Source organism: Plectropomus leopardus, chromosome 3, assembly GCF_008729295.1.
Source record: "Plectropomus leopardus isolate mb chromosome 3, YSFRI_Pleo_2.0, whole genome shotgun sequence".
NCBI lineage: Eukaryota > Metazoa > Chordata > Actinopteri > Perciformes > Serranidae > Plectropomus > Plectropomus leopardus.
This window is the reverse complement of record NC_056465.1, coordinates 133,505-148,401: the sequence shown is the minus strand read 5'-3', so window position 1 is coordinate 148,401 and position 14,897 is coordinate 133,505. Positions and strand designations below refer to the sequence as shown.

General features: G+C 40.3%; 1 protein-coding gene across 1 annotated transcript in view; it reads left to right on the top strand.

Annotated features, from left to right (window-relative positions):
• Positions 1-1,216: 1,216 nt before the first annotated feature.
• szt2 (SZT2 subunit of KICSTOR complex) overlaps positions 1,217-14,897 on the top strand; it is a 118,001-nt gene continuing 104,320 nt past the window's right edge. Inside the window, 6 exon segments of the mRNA XM_042512659.1 lie at positions 1,217-1,377; positions 3,266-3,391; positions 4,193-4,366; positions 10,005-10,175; positions 11,411-11,533; positions 12,329-12,491. Coding sequence (XP_042368593.1) covers positions 1,354-1,377; positions 3,266-3,391; positions 4,193-4,366; positions 10,005-10,175; positions 11,411-11,533; positions 12,329-12,491 — 781 coding nt within the window. The 5' untranslated portion in view covers positions 1,217-1,353.

Below are 14,897 nucleotides of genomic sequence, written 5' to 3'. Positions count from 1 at the left end.
AACAATATCCAAACTACTAGGCTACCCATTTTATGATAGCATTTCTGTGGGTAGCTTCACTGTGCCATTTTGATAGGCTAGCTGAAAAGAATGTTTATCCATAAAACAAATGACTCAGTAATAAGTTCACATTCCACAGTAGGTTTTATGAAGACCTCTCCTCTCTGTCATGTTCCTTCAGCAGAGTAGAACTGGCTAAATTCCACAGAAATTCAAGACAAGCTTCCCGCATTTTATGAATCATAAGCCTAGGTGTTTTTCCCAGCAGACATTTCCACCTGGTACAGTAAGCACAGGTGTAACATTAACAGTGAATCTATTCAAATGTTCCAGTTATCATGACAGTGACAGTGTGATAGTGATCCAGCGTTCACAATACCAGGACCGTGAAAATGAAGCAGCTAAATGGAATTCCGACTTTGGTCATTTTATTGTTCACACCTGTTCTTTATCCCTGGTGACATATCTTCTGTGAGAAGGAAATGTCTAATCAAATCAATTTTAAAGATATGAGATAATGTCAAATGGATATTGTCTTTAAAAGTATAACACTTAAGAATATATTGGTGACTGTTAGTAATGAAATGTCTTGTCAGTTCACCATGTAGGTATATGCTATATAAATAACATTTTGTAGGGCATAGCTATTAGCAGTGAAACTAAACTTGCTTTGCTTGGAGGCCACTTTTGTAAGATAACAGGAGGTCAGGGACCAATTGCAGCAGCTCCATACATGTTTCTATGATTTTAGGTATTCTAGGATTGTAGGATTTGGGGAAAATTTTGGAATTTTAAGATGTTTGTAGGATTTATGAACATTTTTTGAGTTAAGGGTATTTGTAGGACTTTAGGACATTTTTAGGACTTCATGCTGTTTCTAAGATTTTAGCTCATTTCTAGGATGTAAGGACGTTTCCAGGATTTTAGGACAAGTGTCTTGGCTAGGACCTCTGTGAGGATCCTCCTCTGGCACTTTTTTTGAAAAAGGAGCTCTATTTTGATGCTGGTTCATGCACCTTTGCACCTTTTGAATACTAAAAGTACAAAAACAATTCGAAGGGTGAATCACTTTATTTTTTATTGTGAGTAAGCTGAGTATCACCGTCTGACAGTCTCGCATCTGAAATACTCAATGCATTCATATTTATCTAACGGGTTTTATTTTTGAAATATACAACCGGAAATTCAATGCGCCGTCATCCTGTCTGAAGTGACACTGCTCTACGAACGCCTGATAAATAGACAAGACTAATGACATACAAGTATTGGGACAGCTTGTTTTTCTGCAAGCAAAGTGAATATTTGTCAGCGGAGGCTCGCTAACGTCCCTGCTGTCCCTATGAGACACCCGGCATGGCAGAGAGACAGGACAATGAGGTAATACTACCTTTACACTGCATTTAAAAGCAAACGGGCTGCATTGGTCATTAAAATAAACGCACATTTTCCATTCGGTTGTTTGTCCTATAAGTCAAAACTCAACAGAGTCGGTTGTGAAGTGGAGCACAACTAAAAACAGTTTCCGGGCAGCAGATAGAACTTCGCTAATATTTCCGGAGGGATAGAAACTTAGCGGTTAGCCGTCTGTTAGCTCAACTGTTAGCATTAACAGCCAAGCTGCAAATCAACACGAGCCATGTTTGGTCCAAAGCTGCACTAAAGTTTAGAGACTCTCCTTTGTCTCTGCTCCATCAGAACAATGCTTAACTGAATGCAGATGAACGACAGGCCATTGGCTGTGTAATGTTATCTTGAGCCTGCGGTGCTCTGGTACATAAAGTTTTCATCCAGCACCAAATTGGATGAATCAATATAGAAATTTAGTGCTGCTTTTTTCATTTGTAAACTTGCACTTTAATTATTTTATTACATTTGAAGTTTTGTAAATTAATTAGATCTTTTGCTGAATTCGGCATACAAGTAACACATAGAAGTGCATTGTGTTAGAGTCAAATCTTAACTTTAAATGGTCCACACTTCATGTCAGAGCTGACATGGCGCTTTCAGGGAGTAACGTTAGCTAATGAAAGACTGTCAGGAAAAGAGGGAACATGATTGCAGATTGTTAGTCGGACGTCTACATGCTTCAATCTTGAAAAAACACAGTATTTTTCTCATACGGTGTGTCTGAATATACCTGTATTCACATTCATTCTGAAACACTCAGTTTTCACATACACTTGCAAACATTCCAACAGGTAATAAGAGGAGACCCATTTAAACGGTTTATGTGTAAGTTACAAACTACTTGTTGTGTACTTGCCGATTGTAGTGACTTCAGAACTTCACTGAAATCCTGACAAATTCTGAATTCAGGCTGTGTGCATTTCTCTGTGGATTAAGTGTTTTGCCACTTAAAACAGGATTTAGATAGCACCTACACCTGTTTAATATTAAATAAGACTTGGATTTCTGACTTTTCACAATATCCAAAATCATAACTTTGCAGAATTTTAACTTTAACAGAGGTGAAACCTCAATACCTTCTCATTCCAAGTTGTCATATTTCCACTTTGTAGTGGACTTCTGCATCTTCATAAGATGCTGTAGGTATCCTGCGTCTGCTGTTGACGTTCTGGGATGTTGCTACTGTTATGTCAATATTACACATGGTGGGATGACGCTGCACGTGGTTATGGTTAGACATCAAAAGCACATTGAAACCAATGCCAGGACACCAGAACAGGCACATGCTGCCACAGATGGTTATGATAAGGGGAAGGAGGCCAATAGTAAGTTGCAGAAAAAAACCCATCACATGTAGTCAGAAAGCAAACAATCCCATATGAAAATCCACAGTCTCTTGGATTCATCTAAGGCCCCTCCCGCCTGCCCCATTAGGACCCTCTTGCTCATTATATTATGTCATTGCCAGCAGTGTTTCAACCTGTTGCTGTACAGCGACAGCAGGTGCCACCCGGCTGTCTGTTGGTGTAATAACTCTGTGACCAGGTCTGTCCAGCCGTGTTCTCACCTTACGCCATCCAACGGCGTATCATGTGGATGCAAAAGGTGGCTTATGGCATCAGGATCTAAAGCTGAAAGCACTGCAAAAGCGGTGGTATTTAAGGACTTCAGAAATAGAATGGCCTGGGGAAATGTGGACTTAAAACTGCAAAAGGAAGTTTAAAACATGTAGATGCTAAATCAAGTGCTGTGTATTGTAGCTATCATAAAGAAAGACAAATTCTGATCTTCAAGTCAAAAGTACAATACTGCCTAAAACTCTGAACATGTATGAACGTAACATGTCTCTGATGGGAAGGTGGAGGAGGCTGACCAAATCTACCTGCTGATGAAGGAGGAGTATCGGATCTCTAGGAATGTGCGTCTGGCATGGTTCCTTGGTAAACTTAACCAAATCATCTGGCCAGCATCAAAGCCTGAACTGGTGAGTGTCCTGTCCTCATTGAGCCTGACAACACCATGATTGGAAAGTGGCTAATGGTGTGCCTTTCTTGTTTGAGGAGGTTGGTTCTGATTGGTTGGTCGCTGTTGACAATTACGACCCTGCTACTTTTGTTTAAAGAAGTATTTTAAACTGCATGCCCTGTTTCTTTGTTCTTTTACTTTATTGTATAGGAGGCCTTTTTTAACACATTGTTCAAGGGACTACAAATGAAAAACAGCATCCTGGCTAATTCTGGCATTTGTTTACCTTGTGTTTTTATTAATTTGCACTGTCCCTTCTCAAATAAACTAAACTTAAACCTCCACTGGATGATACCGTGCAAATTCTGACCGTGCTACTCAAGTTATCTTCCAGTATAAAGCCATGACATCAACATGTGTGACAGTATTTTGTGCTCTTGTTAAGCATTATGGCATATGACAGTAAGAATCGGCATATGCACTGGCACATACGTTAGCGGTTGTGACACAGTAAAACAACACAGTAAATGAACAATGCCATACACAATATGGCTTACATAGTGTCATACGACAAAGAACTTGCATATGACCCTTAAACAAAAGTGGCATACATGATATATTCTGCTGAGGAGTGGTACCTGCAGTGGAACATGAGTGACGCTACATAAGTTAACCGTTAGCCACTTTTCAATCTCCGGTGGCCTCTGACCTCCACAGTCATTCTAACAACTGAGGAACAATTAGGTGAGACATTCCTGGACCACATGCATGTTGTGAATAATGAGTCACTGGTGTCATGTTTGGCTCACTTCGTTTACAGCTGAACTCAGAGAATGAATTGGACTTGCTGAGTATCTTACCTAAAGGATGGCAGGCAGATTTCTCCCCCACCATGCACCCATACAAGTTGATGCCGTCCACTCGAGCCACCTTCCTGGCCAGGAGGTACCGCTTCATCATCGAGCTGGACCTTAGCCCCTCCACAGGGATCGTGGTAAGACTTCAGCATAGTTTCATGGTTGCTAAGTTGTTTCTTGGCACAATGAGATAAAAAGGTGGTTGGAGTGTAGTTTCACCAGCAACAAGTATCTTCATCAATTTTGATTCAGTTGTGGTATTTTACCAATGTTAACAAGATGTGCTGGCATGTCAGCATATAGATTTGATTAATCTAGGCACAAAACATTGGGTTTCATTCATGAAAGGTGAGCAGAATGAATTAGTGTATAGACTGTTGGCAGAAGGAACTTTATGAGTATTTCGGCATTCATCAGTATATTAGTAGCTTCAGTCTTTTTGTAAGTACTAACGAAATCGACACCTGAAGTGAAAATAAGAATTGCACATCAATGCTGCTTTTTATTATTAGAAATGACAATTTTAATTCATATTGTGCTCTGTAATGGCCCACATTAAGCAGATGCCTTTGAAAGCTATGCCTGTGTTGCGGGTCCTGGTTGCTCCGATGCCGTGATCGTGCTTGATGCAACCTTCTACTTTATTATTATGAGTCATGCCTCCACTATCAATATACGCATGAGACTTATATCAACACCCACAATATTTGCACATAACATAACATGCTATCATAGAGTGCATTTAGTAATTTTACACCTATCATTATTGTAATATGAAATGCGTTTGTTACCATTATTGCTATGCATCTCTCCCCCTCTCTTCCCCTCTCTCTTTCTCTTTTCTTTTTGTCATTATTTTATTTTATTTTTTTTAAACTTTATTTTTCAAGATTTTATGGAAACCGAATATACACAGCAAAATGTTTATATCTAACACAGTTTTTCCAAGAAAAATCCCTCCACAGTTGTGAGGCTGTGGTAGTGATTTTTTTGTGCTGATTATATTTGTCCATTCCTCAGGGGTAATAACAATTCCCAATTCTTTTTTTATTTTACTTTTTATTTTATTTTAATTTTACCTTTATGTAATTTGTTGAGTGGCTTCTTAGTTCAACTGTGTATAACTGTGTGTAACTCTGTATAATTCACCAGTTATCTTTCTGGACATTTTTTTTTAAATTATAGGCCCTAATAAACATTTGCGTGATACCTGATAAATTTTTTGGTATAAATCCTTAAGTGTTCTTATCAAAATAGTGTCGCAGTTGGAGATATCCATGATATGAGTAAGGCCATATCTTTCTGACTTGGTTTTAAAATCTATAAATTTCTAATTATCAACCAACAAACACAGTGCTGTAAGTCCTCGTCTCTTCCAAGGACCGAAGACTGTCATTCACACCTGGTTTAAAATGTCAGTCATGGATTGGCCATGTTAAAATCTGAATTTCTTTCTGAAAGTTGAGTTGTTTCACTAAGCCAGACCAAATATCTATAAAAAACCCAACATACTGACTCTGGATGTCATATTGTTTGGCAGTCAGTGGGCATCCTAACAAACTCTGTAAAGGCCTGTCTATCAACGACAGCTCCATCGGTTTCCATTTTGCAAAATAATCTTGATTACAACAGAGCATCAGTGGTCTTATCTGTCCTGTTAGATAATAGTCTTTAATGTTTGATAGGCCCCTCCCTCTGCTATGCTTTGGCAGCTGTAGAGTTTTGTATCTCACCCTAGGGGCTTGGCCATTCCAAATGAAACAGGATATCACCTTATGCCATTTTCTGTATTGATTATCAGAGATATAAATGGGTAAAGACTGAAACAAGTAGAGTAGTCTGGGTAAAATATTATAATGCCCTCTAGACCTGAATCTTGTCTAATTGTTTGAGCAAGCAGTTTGATAAATAAATTAAATAGTCCTGGACTGGCGGGGCAGCCCTGACAACAGTCATGTTGCAGGTGAATGGTTCTAGATAAACCTCTGTTGACCTTGATTCTAGCATAGGGGATGTGTATAATGTCTTAATACTCTTAATGAACCTCTCTTGAAAACCAAATTTTTCCATAACTTTATAGAGAAACCCCCACTCCACCGAATGGAAAGCTTTTTCTGCATCCATACTTAGTAGGATAGCCCTGAGTTTTTCCCTTTTTATATATTCAATGGTATGGAGGGTCCTCCTTATGTTGTCCTGAGTCTGCCTACATTGAATAAAACCAGACTGATCTTCATTAATCAGGAAAGGCATCACTTCCTCCATTCTTTTGGTTAGTATAGCTGCATATATTTTATAGTCCTGATTCAGGACGCTAATGGGTCTATATGCCTAACATTCTTTTAAGTTTTTAACCTTCCTTCGGAATTACTGAAATGGTGGCGTCCCTCCAAGATGGGGGAAGGACTCCCTCCCTCAAAGTGTAATTGATGCTTTTATGTAATATTGGTATTAATTGTTCCCTCATTGATATATACCATTCTCCAGGAAATCCATCTGTTCCTGGAGACTTACAGGATCTCAAGGAGGAGATCGCTCTATCAGTTTCTTCAACCGAAATTTCTTTCGTTAGTTTGTCATTATGCAGTTTCCTTAAGGATGGCATGTCCAACCGGTTCAAAAATTCTTCAACCTTGGAGGCATCAAATGGTGCAAACTGAGTGCACAGGGCCTGATAGAATTTCCCAAATGCTTTTTGTATTCCTCCTAGGTCATATGTAATCTTTTTGAAAATAGGCTCCCTAATTTTATAAACTGTAGACTGTCGTTTTCACAGCCTCCAGGCTAATAACTTAGAGGCTTTAAGCCTGCCTCGTAATATGAGTGGGGAGAAAGAATAGAATAAAGAAGATTCAGTTTTGAGAGAGGCAGCCTACCATCACTGTCTTGGTTCAAATGATAAAGATGCAGACATGATAATGCGCAGGGGAATACTAATATTTTGTTGAGATGAGATAAATTACCAATCCTCTGCCTACATTTTGGTTGATAGTTGAAATTCCCAGACCCTTTGCTGGTATTCTCCTCTGTCTCTGCGCCTGGTGCCCTTTACCTTTTCCCAACAGGAGCGCGGCCGCGCTGTTTCTCTCGGTGTTCCCCCGGGTCTCGCAGGTATCGGGAAGCCAATTGAGTTTTGGTCGAGTGCTAAATTTTCATGCGGCCATCTTCACCCTCGTACCACTGGAAGTCCTCCTTTTGGTCATTATTGTAATTCAATTGTTATTTACGACATCTATTGCACGTCTGTCCATCTTGGAAGAGGGATCCCTCATCATCCTCTGCCACTCTTCCTGAGGTTTCTTCTATTTTTTTCCCTCTGTTTCAGGGGTTCTTTTATGGGAGTTTTTCCTTAGGCGATGTGACGGTCTAAGGGCAGAGGGATGTCGTATGCTGTAAAGCACTCTGAGGCAAACTGTATTTTGTGATAATGGGCATTATAAATAAAATTGACTTGACTTGAATTGACTTGAAACACAGCAAAAGATTTTAAAAATAATACATTTAGATAAATTGGTTGACAGCAGATTTAAGATTCAAATTAGGTTTAAAAAAAAATTTGACTGGGTTATTTAAATCGACTTAAAACATATTTGTTCAACATGTTGAATGATTATAATAACAGTCACGTCGCTGTCTCTGTCAGGAATAATTCCTGACTGGGAGGTCTCTCTGACGATCCAAGCAATGTGCTTGTCTGTAGCAGACAGCTGTGACTGGGAAGAGCCTCCTCCTGAAGCTGTTGAGGGTTTTTTTTCCGTGTACTTTTTGCATCAAGTATTATATTGAACCATTTTTGGTTAACTTCTGGGATGGTTCCTACAACAGAAGACACACAATTAATGGCATCTGTTACTTCCCCCTAGGTCGTTGATTCAACTGTCCCTGTCAAACCACCACTAAAAGAAGAAAATAAAATATTTTTTCTCAGCTCCACATTACCCAAAATAACTTAAATCTCTGTGTCAGAAAGTTTTTCTCTCTCTCTCTCTCTCTCTCTCTTTCTCTCTCTTTCTCTCTCTTTCTTTGTTTGCTACGTGTTGGCAGGTGGACAGGATGCACCTAACCGTACTAATGATCAACTCCTTATATGGTGCTCACTGGCTCTTCATGGGATGGGAATGTATACTAATTGCTTACTAGTGGAGGCACGCCGTCAATTTACGATTGAAAAGTATTTATGAACTTAGTCATGTGCCTGCGATCAAATCTGGGTTTCTCGTGGCGTTCATGAGTCCGGTGTAGGGTTTTGTGTGCAAATCTGCTCACACCTTTAATAAAATTTCACAAATGAGACCCAGTGATCTTAGTCAGTCTTAGTACCTGCGTATTCAAAATGTAGTAAAACATCAATGGACAGCAGATGCTAATCACTAATTGCCTCGCTCTAGTTTGTGTTCTGAGATTGCACACTGCATTGGTAAAGCTAATTTAGGGCTCGGTCTTCAACCCACAGTTCATCCTTGATTGGTTTTTCACCAAGCTAGCAGCATGGCTCAAGGGATGACAGTTTTATCAGTTGGTTGGTCCACCATTTTGATCCATACAGAAGTGTCTGGACAGCAATTGGATGGATTTCCTCATTCATTCATGGATTTCCTCAGACACTCATCATCTCAACAGGGTGACATGTTATGCCTTAGCGATCCCCTGAAATCTCATCTAGCTCCATCATCAGGACATAACTTCAACTTGTCAAATGCTCAGGATACCAAGTCGGTATATTGTTTAACAATATAACAACTCATTTTGCAGATAACTGATACTGATATCGATATCGATATTGACAAAATATTCTGCATACTCTACACTATATTGTGATGGCCGACCAGCAGATGGAGATATCAAATACAATGCTTTTTATTGTTTTAATATTCATTCATTTTGCAAAAGAAGAGAAACACCTTAATGTAGGATTGATGTTTAAAGTGTTCATTTTGTCAAACAAATAATTAAATAGATAACTAAAAATATTGGATTGCCACATCAACAGAAATCAGCATGTCGGCTGATAGGTACATTTCATTTTAAAGCCAATATTGGCGGATGTTAATGATGTGCAGATATTATTGTGCATCCCTACTCTGCTGCTGGTATGGATAAAAATACTGAGAGAATTTTGTTCAGGTTAGTGCTGTGGTTGTGTGAGGGTTTTTAACATCATCTGCTCCATGATTGAAAGATAGAGAAGTGTCTCTCTCACTGTTTTTTATTGTGCATTAAACTGATTTTATTTAATTTATTTTTTGTATAAGAGGTGGTAATTGAGATGATGTTGCAGTTCTGTAGTTTGTCCACCAGACAGTTCTATAAACAGACAAGTCTAGTTTTCAAGCCATAATATTTCAAACATGGGTGTGATGTTCAGCTTATTGTGGATTTCTGCTCTCAGCTGGCAAAAAATGTTTGTTGGGTGTTTTTGTGAAAACCTCTGTATGCCCATATCATGGTATCAGATATATTTCTACCTTTCTGATATTGGTATGTGCCTGGATAATGTAGTACTGATCAGAGTGTAATGTGTCACTGGTGGGTGGGCCGTCAACTGTGTATCAGCCTATCATTAGCTCTGTCTTAACATGTACATCCTGCAATCATAAGTGACAACACTCCAGCAGTGTGGAATTCTCTGCTGATACTCCTGTTTCACAGCTGCTCTGTGGATCAGCATGGACCTTAACTCAAGAGAGTAATGTCCTCTGTCTGACTAAACTCTGACATGAGATGCTTAAGAAGTTGCTGAGTACAGAAACAAATTGTGTATTTTCTGTTGTGCAGGATGACAGCACAGGAGAGATGATCTTTGATGAGGTGTTTCATGCTCTGTCGAGGTGTCTGGCCGGTCTCGCTCAACCATTCAAAGTTCCCGGAACTGATCAACTTTTGAAGCCTAAGATCTTCATCACCATCCTGGCGTATTCATCAATTATTGGCCTCACTTCCCATCAGGTCAGTACATAGCTCACATGTCCTGTTTTTGTTTAATGGTGTTTTATGTCCATATTTATGTATCCAGATTTCCTAAAAAGGTTCAAAGGCCTTGGAATTAAAAACCTAAAATGACTGTCTGCGACTACATTCACATTACAGGCTATTGTGGCCCAAACCCATTTTTTGCTCTCATGTGACACAGATCTGATATTTTCAGAGAAGTGTGGACACAGATATCTATTTTTTTTCCAATCAGATCTGAGCCACTTTCATATGTAGACCTAAATCTTATTAGTATCCGATCACAGGCCATGCGACCCCTGTGAGAACGCTCTTATTGGAATTCATTTGAAATCAGTGTTTAAGAGCATTCCCATGTGAAGTGTGAGATTTATCAACTTGTACTTGTACTTGTGCGTAAATAGAAGCACAGCTCTGACCATGCTTATGCACAGAATCTAGTAGATTGAACAGTGAAACTACAAGTAGAAAGCATTTCGTGTGTCACTGCATACATTAAGCAATCTTATCAACAGATGCTCCAGTTTCCCAAAACAAAAGTGTTGTTTCCCAAAACACATACTTCTGGATTTATGTTGTGATTAAGGACCTATGTTGCAGTGAGGAACAGAACACATGAAAGCCATCTCTGTGCACATCCAACTCCTGTCCACCTAGGGATGTTTTCCTCCAGCACGAGGTTGGAGACATTACAGGGATTTCACAGCCGTCATTAAGCAGGATCAGAGTATGATGCTATAACTTCCCTGGCCCTGACCTACATCCCTTATAGAAATCCACAACAAGTCAAAATCAAAAAGGGATTCAACGCCCATTACCGGATTTTCAAACATAATTAAAGCCGTAGACTGTACCCACCCTACAATAAAAACACCATCAAACAATGAATTCTATTATGTCAACAGAAAGGGGTTTCATTCAATCAACGTTCAGATCATTTGTGATGCAGATTTGTCGCTTTTGAAGGTTGTTGCCTAGTGGCCTGGAGGAACGACAGACCCTTTAACTGTGCAGAACAGCTCTGTGGGTGTACGCTGTGACAAGTGTTTTTTGCCCTGAGCTTAATATCAAACCACTTCTTCTTAGTTTCTGGGAGTGATCTCTCCTTGACTCAACAGAATTAACAACATCTCCCATGCAGCATTTCTTTTTTAGAGCTCTGATTTGTGTGTTTGTGATGTATAAAGCTGCTGCAGATGTTGTTGCAGCCCTCTGATCAATTGTCCCTGCAGGTTTTGGTCCAGGGCTGTCAGCTTGATAGAACAGACCTTGTAGAGTTCCTACATCACATCTATCAGCAGCTCCGAGCAGTGGAGAGTAACATCGCAGAAGTGCTACATCAGCAGCATGAACAGGCAAGTGCTTATCAATAGCTCAATAGTTATCAATGCTTATCAATATTTACAGTGTCACAAAATATTATGTGAAGATGAGAACAGATCTCAGTTAAATAAAACAGTTTAACATAAATCCTAACTTTTTTTCAATAACAATATTGGGAGTGTCAGCCCTTAGTGTCAGTATTTACTATCAAGTAGTAGTAGTAGTAGTAGTAGTAGTAGTAGTAGTAGTAGTTGTGTGTGTGTGTTACAACCTGATTCAGAGGCTGCAACAAAGCTAGGAAACCAGACAAGTTTACAAAAGTTTAAAGCGTATACATGTATAAAAATGACCATGAAGAACTGAATAAACATGTACGTCAGTTATCAGTCATGTATGGTATGCATGTATAGGTGTATGAAAATGTCCATACACCGACCAAAAGCGAGGGTAGTGAGTCTATTTCAGGTTGATGCCCTTTAATGTCAGGAGCATAATGACGATCCTCTCTGCCCTGACCTGGATCCTGCTAGAGAAAGAACAGCAAGGAAACGGCTCATCTAGTGGAGGCTTCAGGGAAACAAAAGGGGCTGAAGATCCCAGCTGAAAGGAACAAAAGATGGAGAAATCACCGGGCCAGCCACCCAGTGGGCTGTCTCAACCAACTCATTCCCCTAGACACCCAAAATGAAACTAACCAGTCAAATCTAATCCCATAACTACCAGTTATCCTACCCAAATTAAAATAAAAAACTGAGATAGCAAAATCCAGCAGGTCAAATCATGCCACTCTGCCTGCAATGTTTTTCTCTTTTTTCCTGTGCCTTTAGTCTGTGGATTCTGTCCAAAGCTCAGGCCTCCATAGCAGCATCCTGGATGAGCAGTCCCACAGGAAGCAAGGCGTCTCCATGGTGTCAGCTGATATGTGTCTGGTCAGCATGGTCCGCCAGGGCATCCTGGCCCTTCAGCTGCTGCCTCCCAACTCCAGTGCTGGTAGGTTTGTCTTACTTACTGAAAGTGGTCTTTAGTTTCTCAGTCACAGGTTTGTCTCCAGGGTTCGGAGATCCTCCCTTGCTGAGGTATGGATTTGTTTCCTAGAACCACTTTGAAGGAGTCCAAGCCTCTCTAACAATCAGGACTTTGACTGCGTAGCTACTGCATCTTTATTTATCTTTTTAAATTTGTGGGCACATAAAAATATAAAATTATTCTAAAATATATAGGTACACAAAGACACTCATACAAATGTTTTTAAAAAATAAAGACAGTGAATGATAGAAAATATGTAAGTTTGAATTCCATCACACAGCTCCTCTGTATTTAAATAAATCTTATACAGCATACTAGAACATGATATACAATGTTTAGACTGTCTGCAAGATATGATTGATGCAGCTTTTTGTGAGTGAGCCAGTGACCAATTGCACATCACTGTGAACACTAACGCTGTTTAGTTGCAAATAGTTTGGGAACCTGCCCATTGGTAGTGTGTGGACCTGCTCTTTTCTTGGTGTTTACACATTGGAAAACCCTCCTGACATCATGCTCACCCACCCATTAACCTCTGCTTCAAGTGCTTTAACTTGTTGACTACTGATGGCCTCAAAGCAAGCATGAAAGTTATTGAGCTCACTTGCCATAGATGCATCAACACGTGGCCTGACCATTTCCTGACCTCTGGTTTCACTTGGGGCATGTGATGTAATTTGTTTACATACAGTACTTGACCTCAACAAGATGGCTGCAAGGTTTCTCATCCTGAAAAGGAGGAGCAGTTATGCTCTGTGGCTGCCTCTGAGCAGTGTAGAGCAGTGATCCAGGGGGTTAATTTTTCTTGTGGTGAAGTCAGTATTTTATGTGTCATGTCATTCGACCGTGTTCCTCAGGGAGTATTGTGGGGGGTTCTCTGGGAATATGGGGTATTGGACCCCCTGATACGGGCTGTCCGTTCCCTGTATGACCCAGAGCTTGGTCCGCATTGCCGGCAGTAAGTCGAACTCATTTCTGGTGAGGGTTGGACTCCGCCAGGGCTGCCCTTTGTCATCGATTCTGTTCATAACTTTTATGGACAGAATTTCTAGGCACAACCAGGATGTTGAGGGGGTCTGGTTTGGTGACCTCAGGATTGGGTCCCTATTTTTTGCAGATGATGTGGTCCTGTTGGCTTCATCAGGCCGTGACCTCCAGCTCTCACTGGATTGGTTCGCAGCCGAATGTGAAGCGGCCGGAATGAGAATCAGCACCTCTAAATCCGAGGCCATTGTTCTCAGCCGGAAAAGGGTGGAGTGCCCTCTCCAGATCGGGGATGAGATCCTGCCCCAAGTGGAGGAGTTTAAGTATATAGTGTTTATATAAATGATGCTTGGTGCTCAAACGCAGTTAAAGTGGATGGACAGTGCTCACCAGATGTTGAGTTCTTGGTGCTATGATGTCATCCATATTATCTGACCAGAGAATTCACCAGTGTTTATATTTTTGCTGTATACATTCCCCCAGATGCAAATTCAAAAAATGCGCTGCAGGAATTGTATGATGCCATCAGCAGCAACATCACCAAGCAACCGGATGGAATCTTCATAGAGGCTGGTGATTTTAATCAAACAGACCTCAAACCTGTCTTACCTAAATTCCACCAGCATGTCCATATCCCCACCTAAGGAAGAAATATCCTGGACTATGGCTGTGTTCGAAATCATCCACTCATTCACTCACTCCCTATCCACTACATCGTGTATATGATGTAGTGAACTACATCATATACACGATGTAGGGAACGACGATGGGAGGAGAATTCGGACACTACACGGTAATTTCCTGAACGTGGTTGCGTCAGTAGATGCGCCATGGTTATTCAACTATAAATACCATCATACTAAAAAATACAAATGTAATGTCCAATCAGGAATGACAAATATGAATTCTGAAATTTCTTTTATTGATGAATATGCACCACTAGAATATATCCCATCCATGCAGAGCCGCATTTCTGCGGCCGGAGAACAGCTGGTTGTGCTTAACACGAAGCTTAATAAGCTTCTCAACATCTTCATCAGTCCCTTGGAACAAGAAACAGAAAAGCATTTATTTTTCTAACACACCGCCAATTGGGAAAAGAGAACAAAACGCTATGATCAGATGTGAGCGGGTGTGCGGGTGTCTGCTCCTAGCTAGAGCTGCAACTACCGGCAAGCCCTAGCATTAGCCTTAGCCTTAGCGTTAGCGTTAGCTCAGCAGATGCTTCTCCACCAACAAATCTGCTCGTTATGACAATTCACAACCCTTAAAAGGCATAAAACCACGCCACTGAAGTATTACACGCATCAAATGTGTATATTGTAATGTTACTTAAATTTATATACAAAAGCGGCGGTTGGTGCGGCGGCCATCGTCTCCTTCTTC